Source organism: Chenopodium quinoa, unplaced genomic scaffold (genome assembly GCF_001683475.1).
Source record: "Chenopodium quinoa cultivar QQ74 unplaced genomic scaffold, ASM168347v1, whole genome shotgun sequence".
Taxonomy (NCBI): Eukaryota; Viridiplantae; Streptophyta; class Magnoliopsida; order Caryophyllales; family Amaranthaceae; genus Chenopodium; species Chenopodium quinoa.
In genome coordinates, this window is record NW_018744537.1 from 1,593,857 (window position 1) to 1,608,883 (window position 15,027).

Sequence of the window (15,027 nt, forward strand, 5' to 3'; positions counted from 1 at the left end):
CATACTAAGAGGGTTAATATGAACTGAATGACGTTCAAAACTTAACCTCTGGCAAAGATTTATTATATTCAACAATCTACTTTTCTCGGAGCTGTTTTAGCTCCCACCGGAGCCCCCCCCCCCCCCCCACCCCACTGTGGCCATAACTAGCCATGAACGAATTCAAATCCTTGGCCAGTTTTTAGTTGATGGGTCATGTACAAGTAGAATTCAGAGGTTGGTGATGGCTGATGGGTAATAGTGGGTCAAGTCGTGGTGGTAGACCCTGGTAGTTGTTCTCCTCCCACAAACAACATGATTAAGGATGTTCAATACCCTCAGAAATGATTAGCAGAGAAATGACAAATATTAACCTTTAAAAAATAAAAAACTTAAAGATGAAGCAAACCAAAACATGGCATTTTTTCTGTTTTTGAACACCTAGAAAGTTTCTGAACCAAAGAGGTGCTTAATAATCTATACAGAAGGTGCATTGTAATTCTCTCAAATAGGGCAATTCCAGTATATGGCTCTAAAGGAATAAGACATACGATCCATTCGCAGAAGCGCAAAAGAACCAAAAAGAAAAACTAGCGTATAGACTAAATGCTGGACAGCTGATTCTCTATTCATAAGCATGCTATTGTTAGGTATTGAAGCTAGTAACTGCTAACAATATAAGACCACATGATCATTCATACTATCTCTTGCCAGATTCCTCATATCACACAAAGACACGTTGACAATAACAGCAAGTCTGATTAAATTCGAGTGCAGAAAATTACTTCTTATGGAGGCATGAGGCTTCTCTTTATATTACAGAGGAACACATTCTTGTACTGCAGCATCAGTAGGAATTACAAGTTGTAATTATCAAGCCCCAAGTCTCGTAGAGCATCTGTTGCAGCAGCGTTGCAACTCTGATGGTTTTCCTTGCCTTTTCTGATGATCTTCTCAATGCCATTGTCAAGCAAAATTTTTCTGTGAACGATGGCAGATACACAAAATTTTAGCCCTGGAATCTATGCTTCTTGCAATAGTGCAAAACTAATAGACTTCAAGCTCATTTGGAGCTACATGTCATAATCCGAGAACCCAACAATTACTAGCTTACCTATTTTCTGGGTTTCTAACCACAAGATTCCGTACCATTATACATGTATATCTCTGCAATTGCGGTGCAGAAGGAAACTTTTGCATGGCTTGGATAGCCAGATCTCCTGCTCCAGCTTCTATAGCACGAGATGCATGATCAGGAGATCTAAGGGAGAGCACACTAATTATATACATAACCTGTAGAACATGAAAATTATTACTACATAACCCTTGTGCCAATGTCAAAGCACACATCAGCACAACAAAAATACAATAATTGCTAACTTAAGATAGCTCATTGGAAAAGGCATATAATGGTTGCTAGAAGGATGAATCAATATAATGGAGAAAATGAAAGTATATGACTGATCAGTGCTCAATAATGTAGGCAGAGCTACTGGAATTCATTTGAATGAATTTATTAAAGATGACTGGTCACTAGAAGGACCATACAAGTTCCACACTAATTTGCACATTCCTCACCTCTTGTATTACAGATGGCTCATCTGCAAATCTGCCACAGAGGCTGATCAATCTATCCAAACCTCTTTTCTCCACTATTGCACTCTTATTGTAGTCGCTTCCAGCCAACTATTAAAAAATATTCAACAGGTAAGCTTCATTAACTGATGCATAACAAGCAACAGAGATGCAGAAACTATAAGCTACAGTCAAATGAGTGGAAAAAAAAAAGAAGAAAGAAACGAAGCAACAAATGCATTAAGAAATTAACGTTTTCGGAACTACACAAGTAATTCAAACAGTTAGTTTCACAGTTGTACACCTTTCCCTCCAATAAAAACAAAACACTACTCAACAAAAAAACCAAAGTCACAAAACCAATACAAACCACCCTGCTATAGACCTGTGGTTAACCCACACAAATATGCCCTAACTAAAGGCATGCACACACTGGTGCGCATGGCACTCCATGCCATATATCTGTTTCCTATTAGACCTGGATAAGCTGAACTTGCATGGAAAAAGTGTCAATTACCCTCTTGAGTTCTGATGCCATGAGTCAAACACCCATGAGATTGTCAAATCGCTAACTCAAAAGGAGGTCCATTGAAGATGGCAACGCTAAGTGTATTGAGTAATGCCTACCTTTCAAGTATGGTTATAAAACTCTGAATATTCCATCAATTAATGCTATGAGCCTATGACGCAGACTTATACACATTAATACAATGTTTCGTAAATCCAATTCCCTACAATTGTCAGACATTCACTCTAGGGTCTTTAGCGAACACTTTCACTCTAATGGTAATTTGAAGTATATTCTTAAATTCATTCATGCTTACTTAATAGTCACTTGTCAACCCTCAGAGGGAGGATCATCCTCAAACAACCCCTGGGCAGGTTTCACCTTTTTTCAGATGCTTATGTCTAGATCCTGAAAATTAGTTACATACTGAAGTGCAAGTCTTCCCAATTCTTTGTCCAAACTCAGCAATCAAAGCACTACGCACATCACATTTTTTTTATTTTTTTTTATTTTTTTTTTGGTTTACCAAGTTAATAATGAAAAAACTGACACCATGATTAATTGATAAATTTAACTGTGAAGCTACTTAACTACATATAATGACAAAACAAAATGAAGTGCACTCTATTTTGTTAGTTATAAAGTCTTTTTTCACTTAAAGTCTCCAACTTCCCTAGTTATGTTGTTTGGAAAAAAACATGAAACTATTTTACAATATAAGCAGTAATTGCACACCTTAGTCAGTAAAATGCAGCAGGATCGGGCTACAGACTTGTTCAATTGTTCACCACTATCATCAATACATCGGAGAACAGCATCAATACCACCCCTATCGGCTATACTTCTGCAAATTTCATCCTGTGACCACACAATGCCAAAAGTGAAGGAGTGAGCAAGGTGAAGCTCATTGATTAATCTCCAAGACTCGCTTTAACCCAACATTGTAGCCACTAAGTAACAGATACTGTATAGAAATGCAATGTAAGACACCAAAAACTCATAGAAATCTCAACAGAACCTGATACTAATTATTACTGACAGGCAGAGATTATGCATATAGGGAACTTCAGAAAACCAGATGTCAAAGGTGAATATAAGAGATGTTGCAAAAAATACGTTAGACATTTTAAGCTGTTGAATAATGATAGTGAAAAGCAAACGCAGACAAGTACAAGGTCAATGCTTGCAGGCTAATTTATTCATTCCAATCTGCAGTCATTCTAAAACTACATGGAAATCTATCTATTATAGAAAAAAAAATGCGCTTAATAGTTTTGACAAAGTTCCTTCATGCTAAGTTCAGTTCAATAAACTACTATATATGTTGGCTGCCGCTATAAGAAATGCTACTGTCTGCTAGTGGAAGATAGATGAAATTTTGCCAGGACTGATAGAACACAAAATCATCACATCAATAAAAGGGATGATGCAATTAGAGCTGAATCCGAACTGCCACTTTAAGCAATATACTTACATTTACAGCAACAGCCTTCAAAGCAACACTTGCAGAAACTAGAGTGGGTGAAGTGAGGCCCTCCTGGAGCGAATCCACAAGAGCTTCAGCAATTCCAGCTTTTGCAAACTGACGAGCATATCCATAAACCTACAAGCATATATACAACAGATAATTTACTAAATGAACCAAATACATACACCATTTGCATAACGTCAAAGCTTCTTAGGTAAGGATGACACTGACATACTTGAGAAGCAGCAACACGAAAGTCATCAGGAGTTAGTAAAACGCGTATGGCATCATAAATACTAGGAACACTGCCTTTATTATCCCCCTTCAATGTGTTGATCATGAGTTGATCAATCTTCAAGTTAACGAATGCTTCCTTGAGAATTTCATTCTCAGTTGCCGAGGCAGCAATGACAGAAAAACAACCATTCAATATCTCAGAACTTTGAGCATCTTGATTCAAAATGCCTATGACTATATCCGGGCCACCACACTTGTGAAAGGTTTGAGCAGTCTGAACATCTGAGTCACAGAAATCCACCACATAAAACGCAACAATTAGCAAGTCTAACCTATAATAATCAATTCTCAATCCAATCTACAATAAATTAATATCTAGTTCTCTAAGGTCCAATCTATAATAACTAATCATCAAGTCCAATCTATGATAAATTAATAACTAATTTTCAAGTCCAATCTAACACATTCTAATTATTCGCAACTGCGAAAAAGTGATCATACAAGTATCAAAACACAATTAGGTTGCAAAATTTAATGCAAACATAACACATTTGAAAAATAAAATCATCAAGGTTTGAACAACATTCATTCACATTATCAATAATAACTTAGAAGATTCGAACTCGAGACGAAAAGGACAAAATTCCATACCACGCAGCAAAGAAGTGAGTGCCAAGAGAGCTGCAACAACAACCTCCTCATTTCCACTACCAGAAACCTTCCCACAAATCGATGTCACCAATTCCACTCCTCCATTTCTAGCAGCTATCGCTGCATTCGTATTCGAATCTTTATCCTTGCTATTATTAGGATCACAAAGATTGGCAAGGTTACGCAACAATGGCGTCAAATGCTGCAATTCTCTCTCCTCAAATTCATCAAAATATTTCTTCAAATCATCAATTGATTTCATCACTGGATTATCTTGCACCGAGCTTTCCCCCGGTATACAGGTAATTATACCTTTTCCAACACAAATCAACAAAAATTTCAATTCAAATTTCGAAATTAAACTCAAAGATTGAGACAAATTTGTGAGAAATTAAAGACATAATTAATTACCAGAAAGATCGACGCCTTGAAGAGTGAGTGAATCAATGGCGTCTTGAAGAGCTTCAGCAGCTTCCATTTCAAAATCTTCCATGTTTTCTTTCACAACTTCATCGAATGCTTCTTGTGATATCGTCCTCTTCGTCGCTGGACCTCCCATATTTTCTCTCTCGTACCTTGGAGCTGCAACAATGGCGTAGGGTTAATGATGAGATCAGAGCTTTGGTGAAAAATGGTGTCTGATTTTCTATTTTCTATTTTGAGTTGCGTTTTCTCATAATTTCAAATTTCTAACATTAGTCATCCAATCGCTGATCCCTCTTAGACTCCGACCCAGAGGAGCTGGTATCATTTTAGCCCAATAATCCTAGGCCCAACAGCATACGGTCGGGCAGTGGCACGGTATAGCTCGGCACAGAAAAAAACACGGTGTAACACGACATTGCATGTTACCATAAGTGTCAAGCCTAGGCCACATTTAAAAACAAAAAAAGCACTATAAGGCGCAATACGAGAAAATACATTTTGATAAGGAAATTTAATTTAGACGTGTAAGTGCCTAGATAGAACCAAAGTTCTTTTGTTATTTGTGGGCCAGACAATTGGAAGTAGAGGGGAGGATAAGGAAAACCCTACTCAAAATACCCTCACTTAGTAGGATTCGAACCCCATACCTCTAGGATTTGAGGTAAGAATCTTACCAAGTGAGCCAACACTTTGTTCATATAAAATTGCTATTGCCCTAATATTTTGGTCAAGCGATTGTTGCACACCAATGAAGTTGATAATCCCATGTTATTAGTATTATTACTAATATACCATCATTAGTATGTCAGAAAAACGTCATTAACTCACTACAATAATCTATGTCTCTAGTAAGACCTAAAGTTCTTACGGACTCGGTATTGTAAAAGTAGTAAATTGCTACTTCCCCAAACTTTTATTTGTCAACTTTAACACAGTAGTACATCCATTGCATATTTGCATCATTACAACTTAAACTTGTCACCAAATTTGGCAAATGCGCACTAATTAAAGCCATTCATGTATGAAATGAACTCAACTTATTTTCTTCAAATTAATTAATGGTAAAAAATCTACTGCTTAAAGCTAAAAAAGGCTACTTCATTATCAACTTAATCTCTTGTTTTCTACCAACAATTTAAACCAACCCACTAAAACTGTGTAGTTAGCACTTTAGCAGTATATCTCTTGACTTTGATTTGATCAATGCTGGAATATTTGGCACAATAATACTTCTCTTCAGATCAGTTGCAAAGTCTTAAGGGTTGTCTATTTTTGACAAACCAAATTTCGACGAAACTTGTAAATAATCTTTGCTCCACATATATGCATTATATTCCCTATATAAGCCTTGTGTAGCAAAAGAGATGATCATCGCACCATTAATCCTACATTCATCTAAGTATCTTGTTTCTTTGATTACTAGCTAGCTAGTAATTATATACAATAGTAGTACACTTTATTGGTTTTACTTGTAAGTTTAAGAAATATACCAATTGTCACACATGAATACCGTTATTAATTCGTCAGTATGTATCCTAGTTATTACAATACTAGGAGCTTCTTTGTTGGGAACATGCATGGCCAATAAGGAGGTAAAGGCATTGACAACACAACGTTGGGGCTGGGGTTGGGGACGAGGCCAGGATACACCGCCTGCTCCTTCTGAAGGACGAGGTTGGGGTTGGGGGTGGGGACGAGGACAGGAAACACCGCCTGCTCCTCCTGAAGGACGAGGTTGGGGTTGGGGAAGGGGTCAGGAAGTGCCTCCTCCTCCCCCTCAAAGGGGGTGGGGTGGTTGGGGTTGGGGTTGGAGTGGGGGAAGGGGTAGGGGAAGGGGAAGGGCCCGAAGGGGTCATGATGCACCGCCTGTTGGTACCCCTCGGGGACAAGGTGAGTCGCCTGCTCCTGCTGGTACCCCTCGGGGACAGGCTGAGTCGCCTCCTCCTGCAGGTACCCCTCAGGGACAGGGTGACTGCCCTTTCTCTAAGAGAAACTGCACAGAAGGGCCTAACAAGATTGTTGTAGGAGGCTCCAACAACTGGAACTTTGGCTTTAATTACAGTGACTGGGCTCTCAAAAATGGACCCTTTTATGTCAATGATGTCCTAGGTACGTACATGCATGATCACAACTTTCAATACAAATCTGTTCATTAATTAATACTATAATGCGTGCATGCATGCATGCTACTAATCTACTATATAAACTAACCATAATAATGTTATTGGCAGTGTTCAAATTCAATGCACCAGTAAACGGGTCACCAGGCCACAGTGTATACTTACTGCCGGACTTCCAGAGCTACTTAAATTGCGACTTAAGCAGAGGAAAGCGAGTGGCTACTACCACCCAAGGAGGTCGAAGCGGATTTGAGTTCAAGCTCACCAACTGGCAGCCTCATTACTTTGCTTGTGGAGAACACAATGGCATCCACTGCAACCTTGGCATGATGAAGTTCTCTGTCATGCCTATCTTTCGCTACTGGAACTAGTTGCTAACAGTTCGCCATCAACTTCTATGTTCTAGCCCCACCACCAGCCGAAGGCATGTTACTGTGCTAAGGGATTAGAACACAACACGACACGTTTATTACATTTGGTTTTATACTTTTGTGTTTTATTTACATTTTGTTTAGAATCATTAAGACTTTCCCATTTTCTGCGGGTTATGAAATTTGACCGTTTTGCATTTTGGATATGTAACATGTTTGCTGATAATGTCAAAGTATCAGATCAGGCTAAAATATTCTATATTTATGGTCATGTAATGCATAAAGGTTTATTCAAAGTGATTTATACTTAAAAATTGATTACTTTTTGATAAGTAAGGTAATAAAGTTAATGAGAAATGTCAACGCATTTGATAATCATGTACTACCTCCGTTCAACTTTGGGTATTATTTGTGAGATATAAAATATTCTAAAGTTGCAAAAAATATGAAACGGAGGTAGTATTATAAACGAAAATTCGAAAAATAACAGATACTCCAAAATCAGCCTAAAAAGTCTACCAACATTAGTACAAGAGACAATATTGTTCTTTGTAGCTCAATAGCCTCAACGTGAACTACCCCTTGCAAAAAACTTACTTGTATGATAATAGTACAACTGTACAACGTATACTACTGTCTCAATGGCATTCATGTATGAAATTTGTACTCCAGTCTAGGTAGCAGCCCAGCCAATATATAAACCTTTCAATGAACAAGCAATTTGAAGCGTGGACAAAAAGTGGACAAAAAGTCGACAAAGATTATATGACCAGTCCTTGTAGCTCTTGCTTGTGGTGAAATCTGAAACGGAACTAACTTAACCACTTTGCATGCTGTTGCTACAGAATTTTCTAGGCGTAAAGAAGCAGTTATTTATGTCACCACTTAGTACTCTTGTTGAGGTTATTAGTCACCTTCGAGTTTTAATTTATAAGGATGATGACTGGCAGGTTGGCCTTCAAAGATATAATCAAGGTGCAGTCTTGCTCCTCTGCTTGAAGGGATCAATTTCTGCTGATTCTAAAATTCTTGTTCAGATACTCTTTGGCGGCAACAGCTCTGCAAACAAAAGTATAAATAAAATAAACCAAAATAACCACCATTTCCTAGACTGATTTCTAGATGGAAAAAAAGTCACTCTGACTAGGCCATTTTAAAAAATATTGCCCAGAAGAAAGAGTCTAGTGTCAGCAAATGAAAGCGCCATTCTTTACACCTACGAGACCATTATCTGAGCTAATCAGATCAGAGCCTATTTGAACTTATTAGCCTAATGGAGTAAATCTGAGACTGAATTTCCCTTTTCTAAACTTACTGCCCTTTTCTGAAACTAAATGGCCCTAATATGAATTTACTGTCATTAGTCCCTAAACTAAGTTAATTGGTGTTACTTGATTCCTCAAACTTGATTTTTTTTCAGGGTGAAAACAGCAAAGCCAAAAACTGCCATGCACTCCATACAACGTAGGTATGTAAGGTAACAGAAATGTCTAAATGTAATTAAGGCATTCACTTAAACAACCATGGCATAATGACATGCACAAACTACAAGTTATCCCCATAAAATCAACACTTGTTAGCAATTTGACAGAAGTACCATCTTATACATGGCATAGACAGAAGTTGGTTTTCTAAATCTTATCTGCTGAAAGCCATTTTTCAATATGCCAAACTCATCTAGTTCCAGCCTCAGTGCAATGCATGTCTAACAGAGCAGATGCATAGTAATAATACCTGCAAGCTAGTTCGATGCACTGCATGTCTATAATGCCCACTGGTTTTCCTCTGCACCCCTCCCCAACCTCAGAGATAACAGGCAGCTGACTTAATCCATGCCTGATCATAATTATTTCAGCCGAGAGAAGATCCATGTCCGGGGTTGCTGTCCACAGCACCTCATCTTTTTCACCATCGTGAGAACAAGTATCTGCCACTAAAATTTCCTGTGATATGTACAGACAAGCAAAATCTAAGCAGACTTAGGTAGGAAAGAAGCAAGAGAGGATAAATTGCACACTTTAAAGCAGCACATTCAGAATCTTCCTCTATAGCATTGCACTTGCTCACTAATTCAATTTTGATTTCCTTAACCTGTGGAAAGGTTAGACTAGAGAGTAGACAATGAAGTGATAACCACCCTGATTTTGTTTTCAGATGAAGTACGTCAAGAACTAAATGCTAACTTAAACATCCTTAAAAAGACTAAAAAATGTAAATACTATGTAGTATATAGCATTTACTTTATCTTCCCTGCTAATAAATAGTAGATTTCAATTTAATATGAGAAAAGGCCATTTCAATTTCATCTATTAGAAACTAGAGGCAACTTCAAATGACAATCCATACTTAATTTCCATACAAACCTAAAGTGATACACTTTCTACCACATTAAAAATTAACGAGGAAGGATTATCTCGTTTCATTAGCTTCACATGCAACAGAAGAATTGGGAAGTGGGAACCTATACCTCAGACTTTCTTCCATTTGCTTGTGCAGATTTGCTGATCACTAGAATATCCTCCAGAGATAGTACACCAATCAAATAATTATAATCATCAACAATAAGTGCACAAGACTGCTTTTCTGCAAGCATGAGAGTCACAGCTTCAATAAGTGATGTACTTCTTAAGACAGTCGCAAAACTTGTCCTCATGGCCTGCGACACAAAAATTTTCCTTTCAACTTCTTCAGTCTCCGCATCAGAATCATCAAAACAGCTTGAACTCTCAATTTCACAGATATTATCAGTATTAAATTCCTTTACAGGGTATGACTTGCCAGAAGAACGTAAACTAGCATTATCATTTGATGCATTACTTTCTTTAATCTTAAGGGAACTTTTGTTAACTATCTTGGCATCTCTCAAATCCGTTCTCTTTATCCTTGAAGATGTAATCCAAGATGACGTGCCCACAGCTGCTAGAAGCGGTAGAATAATACGGTAGTCCTGAGTAAGCTCAAAAAGTAGCAGCACTGATGTCAGAGGTACTTGACAAACCCCTGCAAGAGTAGCAGCCATGGCAACCTGTAGTTCCAAAAGTTAACATATATTAATTGATCAGAACGCCTAAACTTACAGCTAGATCAGCAACAATGCCTAGGTTGACAAAATCAAATCTTAGCCCAATCTATAAAAAGCCATAAATATGAACAGCTCATGTTCTTAAACCTCCAACTAGGATAGTATAAAGCCAGTGCAAGAGTTTTTATTTGGAACACTTAGTAAAGGCAACTTTCATAAACTAGATAAAGAGAGGCATTTTGAGCAACTTACGATGGCTGCAAAAGGTCAGTTTTCAGAAACACACAATTCCAGGAAAGGATTTTCCAATCTAAATGTTTAATTGTTTGTTTTCCCTCTATGGTTTGAAGAAAGCAAGAAACAACAGGAATGACAAGTGGTAAAATAAACAATACGAAAATAATAAGACTGATAGCTAAGTAAGCTAACTGGACACAAGCATAAAAAAAACAGACAAAGAATGGTGTAAAAAACCACAAGGACCACAACCTATGGATAATTGACAATTTACACAAGTTCACAAATACTATGGTAGCTCCTCTTTCCACTACCCATAGACTCTATCAAATCAATGCAGGCCAAATAAAAATTACTGAAAGTAATGACGATACCCTTTTTTAGTTCCTCTTTGTGGAAGTATATTGAGTGTTTTGTGTTGCTAAAAGATAGGTTAGCAAGTTCTTCACACTCGCAACATTAATCTTAGACACACCAACACACCACAAAGCATTTAGAGTCTCAAGCTCCCAACAGAATATTTGACAAAAACAGCTCACCAACAGAAACTCAGAAATTCAAATCCACAATCAAGGACAAACATGATGACTGGTATAAAATTACTACAAATCTGCATACTATACGTTGGTCAAAGCAACAATTGCATTCATTTATTACTCATCGAAATCAAAATAGCTTAGGTCATGAAGAGAAATAGGTAAATAATAACTGGTACCAGGCCATATGCTTGTGGGGATGCCACTTCAATGAAAGAAAGGTGGATTGGACTGATTTCAGAAACTGCCAAAGCAATAAATTTTCCATATGCCATTCCTGTAGCAGCACCAATAAAAAGTGATGGTGCATAGTATCCCCCAACTAATCCAGAGGCTCGGCAAAAAGATGTAGCAATTATTTTAACACCCACTAGTTGAGCCAATAGGTCAGCTGATAAACCTTTCACAAATGGTCGAGATTCCAACAAAATATCAACATTCTGGAAACCCCGGTATAGAATTTCTGGATATGCCAAAGCCATGAGTCCAACAGCTAAGCCACCAGTTACTGGAAAAATAACTTTTGGTACTTGGCCAGCTTTCTTAATTTCTTCAGCCTTGTTTAACATGAAAGTAGTACACCTAGTCAAGGCCAAGGAAACCAAACCGCATAGAATTCCCAGCAAAAGATACAGCGGGAGCTCTGAAAAGTAAAAAGCTAACTAAATGAATCTAAAAATCAGAACTTTGAAAAACAGAAACTCATGCAGAAAATTTTACAACTATTAATGATAAGCTCCTTAAGTGAAAAGAGTTTTAAAAAATGTTTGCAAAGAAAGGTCTCTTTATGATGGTCTGGATTTGACATATAATACCCTCCAAACAAATCAATGTTGGCAGTTTTTATATGAAATTGCAGTGAAAATAGAAGGTTGATTCATGCTTGTACGCTGTAGGATTATATTCTGAATACAAGTAGGTAGATAATTTTAAGGAGTTGCCAATCTATTCTTACTTACAATGGTAGCTGATAAGTGAGACAGAAGGAGCTAAAACTTACCACTTGCAGAACGAAAATCATAAACAGGGACCTTGAATGCTGGTTCAGAACCGAGACCAACTTCAGACAGTACAGAAGCTATGACAGCACTTAGTATGATCATTGAGGTTGTATTTGTAAGAGATACATCTGAATCAGGTGATGGCCGTATAACAGACTCCACAGCAAAAAAACAACCAGCTACAGCAGCATTGAATCCTGTGTGAAAATAACTTATACAGGTTAAGAGCATGTATGAAATATATTACGTTCCTACGTCACTGAAAATAGCCTTGAAAAAGATGCAGCCAAAAAAGCAAGTATAACCTTTTGCCTTTAGAAGCACACAAGAGAATTCAGAACTAAATGCTAGCAAAAATAACCAAATAAAAAAAATAAAAAAAAAATTTGAACCTGAATATTACTCTGAAGAAGTTTTAAAATGTGATTAAGTTGGCATGCCTTGAACTACATGCTAGCAAATACAACCAAAAAAAAAAATTAAACCTAAATATTGCTCTGAAGAAATTTTTATACGTGATAAAGTTGGCATGCCTTTATCCTGCACTTTGCAGTGCTTGTTGTTTTTCCTTAAGTCACGAGGTTGCAATGAACTACCATACACCTCCTATCCATTACCAATACAGCAGAAGGCTGAGGGGACAAGGACAAAACCGACAGCAGGGGAACACCACCAACCCACAACATTCACAAGCACCACCTTAAGCTACTGCAGCCTGCCACTCTTGGCTTATTAAGGCTATTGCCATGTCATGTAATGAGAAGAGTAGTATAAGTAGTAAGCTTAGTAAAAGGGAAGGGTATTCAGAAAATTGTATTGGAAACTCTTGAGGAGACTAATGGCCTAAAGTCATTTACTTGTTCTTGTAACTTTGGTTACCTATCTATCAATCAACCTTCTTCTTCTATTTCCTTGTGTTCCTATTCTCTTAACTAGTCTTTGAGGGCGCTGTCCGTTGCAGAGGTTCATTTGCAAAAACGTATAACCAGCCTTCCACTAGTCCTCAATTTTCATCATTTTAATTGAAGTCAGTTAACTTGTTTTAAAGGCTAACTCAGTCAGACCTTGTGATGCCTATAAATTGGCCCAAATATAAGATTTACCCCTTGACTCCTCTATCCTCATGATCAAAACTAAATAACACGAACAGGAGACACCACATACACAAACTAAGACACAAACTTATTACAAGAGCAGTCATCAAGCATAAAAGAGCAGAGCTACTATTCGGCAAAGAATGTAAAACAATGTAGGTAAGTGCATTACAATCTATAGTTGAAGAATTCCAACCAGAAGCAATCCCGGCAGCTGATCCAGCAGCAACAAGAGGAACCTTTTTCCCAGCACTCCTACCGGACAAAGATGCAATTCCTTTGCCAATGGAAGAACCAATTTCAACACAAGGACCTTCAGGGCCCAACGAATTCCCGGTTCCAAGAGTGACACATGCTGCCAACGACTTAAGGAACTGCTGAAACACAGCCCGAATTTGAGGAATGGTTTTAAAGCCTCCTCCTTCAGTGGAATCAAGTCCTTCTCGAATATAATTCAACACAGCAACAATCACACCCCCACTAACCGGTATGAATACAGTCCTCTTCCAAGTTTCTTCAAGATTCTCCTCCCTTAACCATGATGCACCTCGGTATGGTACTCCATCCCAACAAAAATCACGTAATTCATGAACCTAAAGCCTTTTGTTCTTTAATTAGATAACAGTCGAAGAAAAAAAAAACTATAAATTACTCCGTCCATTCCAAAATAACTACCACAACTGTTTTTCAAACCACGCAATTCTCGTCCGTACATAAGAAATAACTACAGTCACGCGCAATCTTGTTAGAATATTTTCATATATCATAAAATATTCATTAAGGTCAAATTTCTCGAAAACAATACAACGTGTCAATTAATTTGAGACGGAGGGAGTAATGGAATAGAAAGGCAATGAAATGAATTGATGAACGTAAAAAAGGGTTAGGGTTAGGGTATACGAACCACATAATTGAAAAGGACGACACTGACACCAGTAAGAAGGCCAACAACACAAGCAGAGATAATCGCAGTATTAGCTTCTCCTTGCGGAAGAGGAAGAGCTTCTATCGCGGCTGCCAGAATTCCCTTCTTAGTATTAGTATCAGGGGTAGTCAGCGTTTCTCCATCGCCGGCGACGCCGCTGCTGGTTGTGGTGCTGTAATTATCATCTCCTAATCCGTTGAAATTGTAGCGCTGTATGCGGCGGCGATGACGGCGGCGGAGGGTGGCGTAGTTTATAATTGGCGGCAGTGGATAAGTTGATGTTGGCAATGGCATGGTACAAAGGTGATGAGAGAGAAACTGACAAATTTTGGTATTACCATTTTTTCCGGAAAAGAGAGTAGGTGTAGTAAAAGGTGAAGCCGCCATTGTTGTTAGCGAAGAAGTTTGATTCGGGGGAAACGGAAATCGGAATTTGTCATCGGAAAGCCTTCCTTGAGGGTGTTTCCCACTCCATGGTTATTCTCCTCCAGACATCTTCCTTTCGAGTCAATAAGGATGGATATTGGATAAGTTGATTGTGTATTTGTGGCATTTTGTCGCACATGGTCTTGCATTTTGGTGCTCTTCAACAAACACGTGGCACAAGCGTCGAGCGACACGTATAATTATGAATAGTGTCATACTTGCTCGTGTACTCCCTCCGTATTTTATTCCGGAGTACTTGTTCTATTTCTCCATGCACGGAGTTTTAGAATAAAAATAGTAAAAAGTAATAAAATACGGGAAAAATTGACAAGAATAATCCAAACTTTGTCTCATTCGCCCAAAATAATCCCAACTTTGGATTATTTTTTAATAGTCCGAACTTTGATATGAATTTGCTTAAAATGGTTCCAACCAATCATTTAACTTGTTA

The 15,027-nt window shown here is 37.9% G+C and overlaps 3 protein-coding genes across 4 annotated transcripts; 1 reads left to right on the forward strand and 2 right to left on the reverse strand.

The window, feature by feature from the left end:
• Positions 1-472: 472 nt before the first annotated feature.
• LOC110698575 (armadillo repeat-containing protein 6-like) lies at positions 473-5,107 on the reverse strand. 2 transcript variants are annotated; one of them, XM_021876027.1, is made up of 8 exons: positions 4,830-5,106; positions 4,419-4,730; positions 3,766-4,049; positions 3,537-3,665; positions 2,798-2,920; positions 1,558-1,665; positions 1,094-1,272; positions 473-960 (listed from the first exon to the last, which is right to left on the reverse strand). In XM_021876027.1, the coding sequence occupies exons 1-8, from the start codon at positions 4,975-4,977 to the stop codon at positions 837-839; spliced, it is 1,407 nt and encodes a 468-aa protein (XP_021731719.1). In that variant the 5' UTR covers positions 4,978-5,106; the 3' UTR covers positions 473-836. The 2 variants fall into 2 exon arrangements, with proteins under 2 accessions (XP_021731719.1, XP_021731720.1); XM_021876028.1 differs by having other exon boundaries at positions 817-960; positions 1,129-1,272; positions 4,830-5,107.
• An 838-nt stretch (positions 5,108-5,945) lies between these two features.
• Positions 5,946-7,667, forward strand: LOC110698577 (fibrinogen alpha-1 chain-like). Its single transcript, XM_021876031.1, has 2 exons — positions 5,946-6,953; positions 7,076-7,667. The coding sequence occupies exons 1-2, from the start codon at positions 6,347-6,349 to the stop codon at positions 7,333-7,335; spliced, it is 867 nt and encodes a 288-aa protein (XP_021731723.1). The 5' UTR covers positions 5,946-6,346; the 3' UTR covers positions 7,336-7,667.
• A 112-nt stretch (positions 7,668-7,779) lies between these two features.
• On the reverse strand, positions 7,780-14,682 carry LOC110698576 (chloride channel protein CLC-e-like). Its single transcript, XM_021876030.1, has 7 exons — positions 14,130-14,682; positions 13,422-13,818; positions 12,131-12,328; positions 11,310-11,773; positions 9,803-10,360; positions 9,070-9,278; positions 7,780-8,394 (listed from the first exon to the last, which is right to left on the reverse strand). Exons 1-7 carry the CDS (start codon positions 14,535-14,537, stop codon positions 8,340-8,342), a joined length of 2,289 nt encoding a protein of 762 aa, XP_021731722.1. The 5' UTR covers positions 14,538-14,682; the 3' UTR covers positions 7,780-8,339.
• Positions 14,683-15,027: the final 345 nt, after the last annotated feature.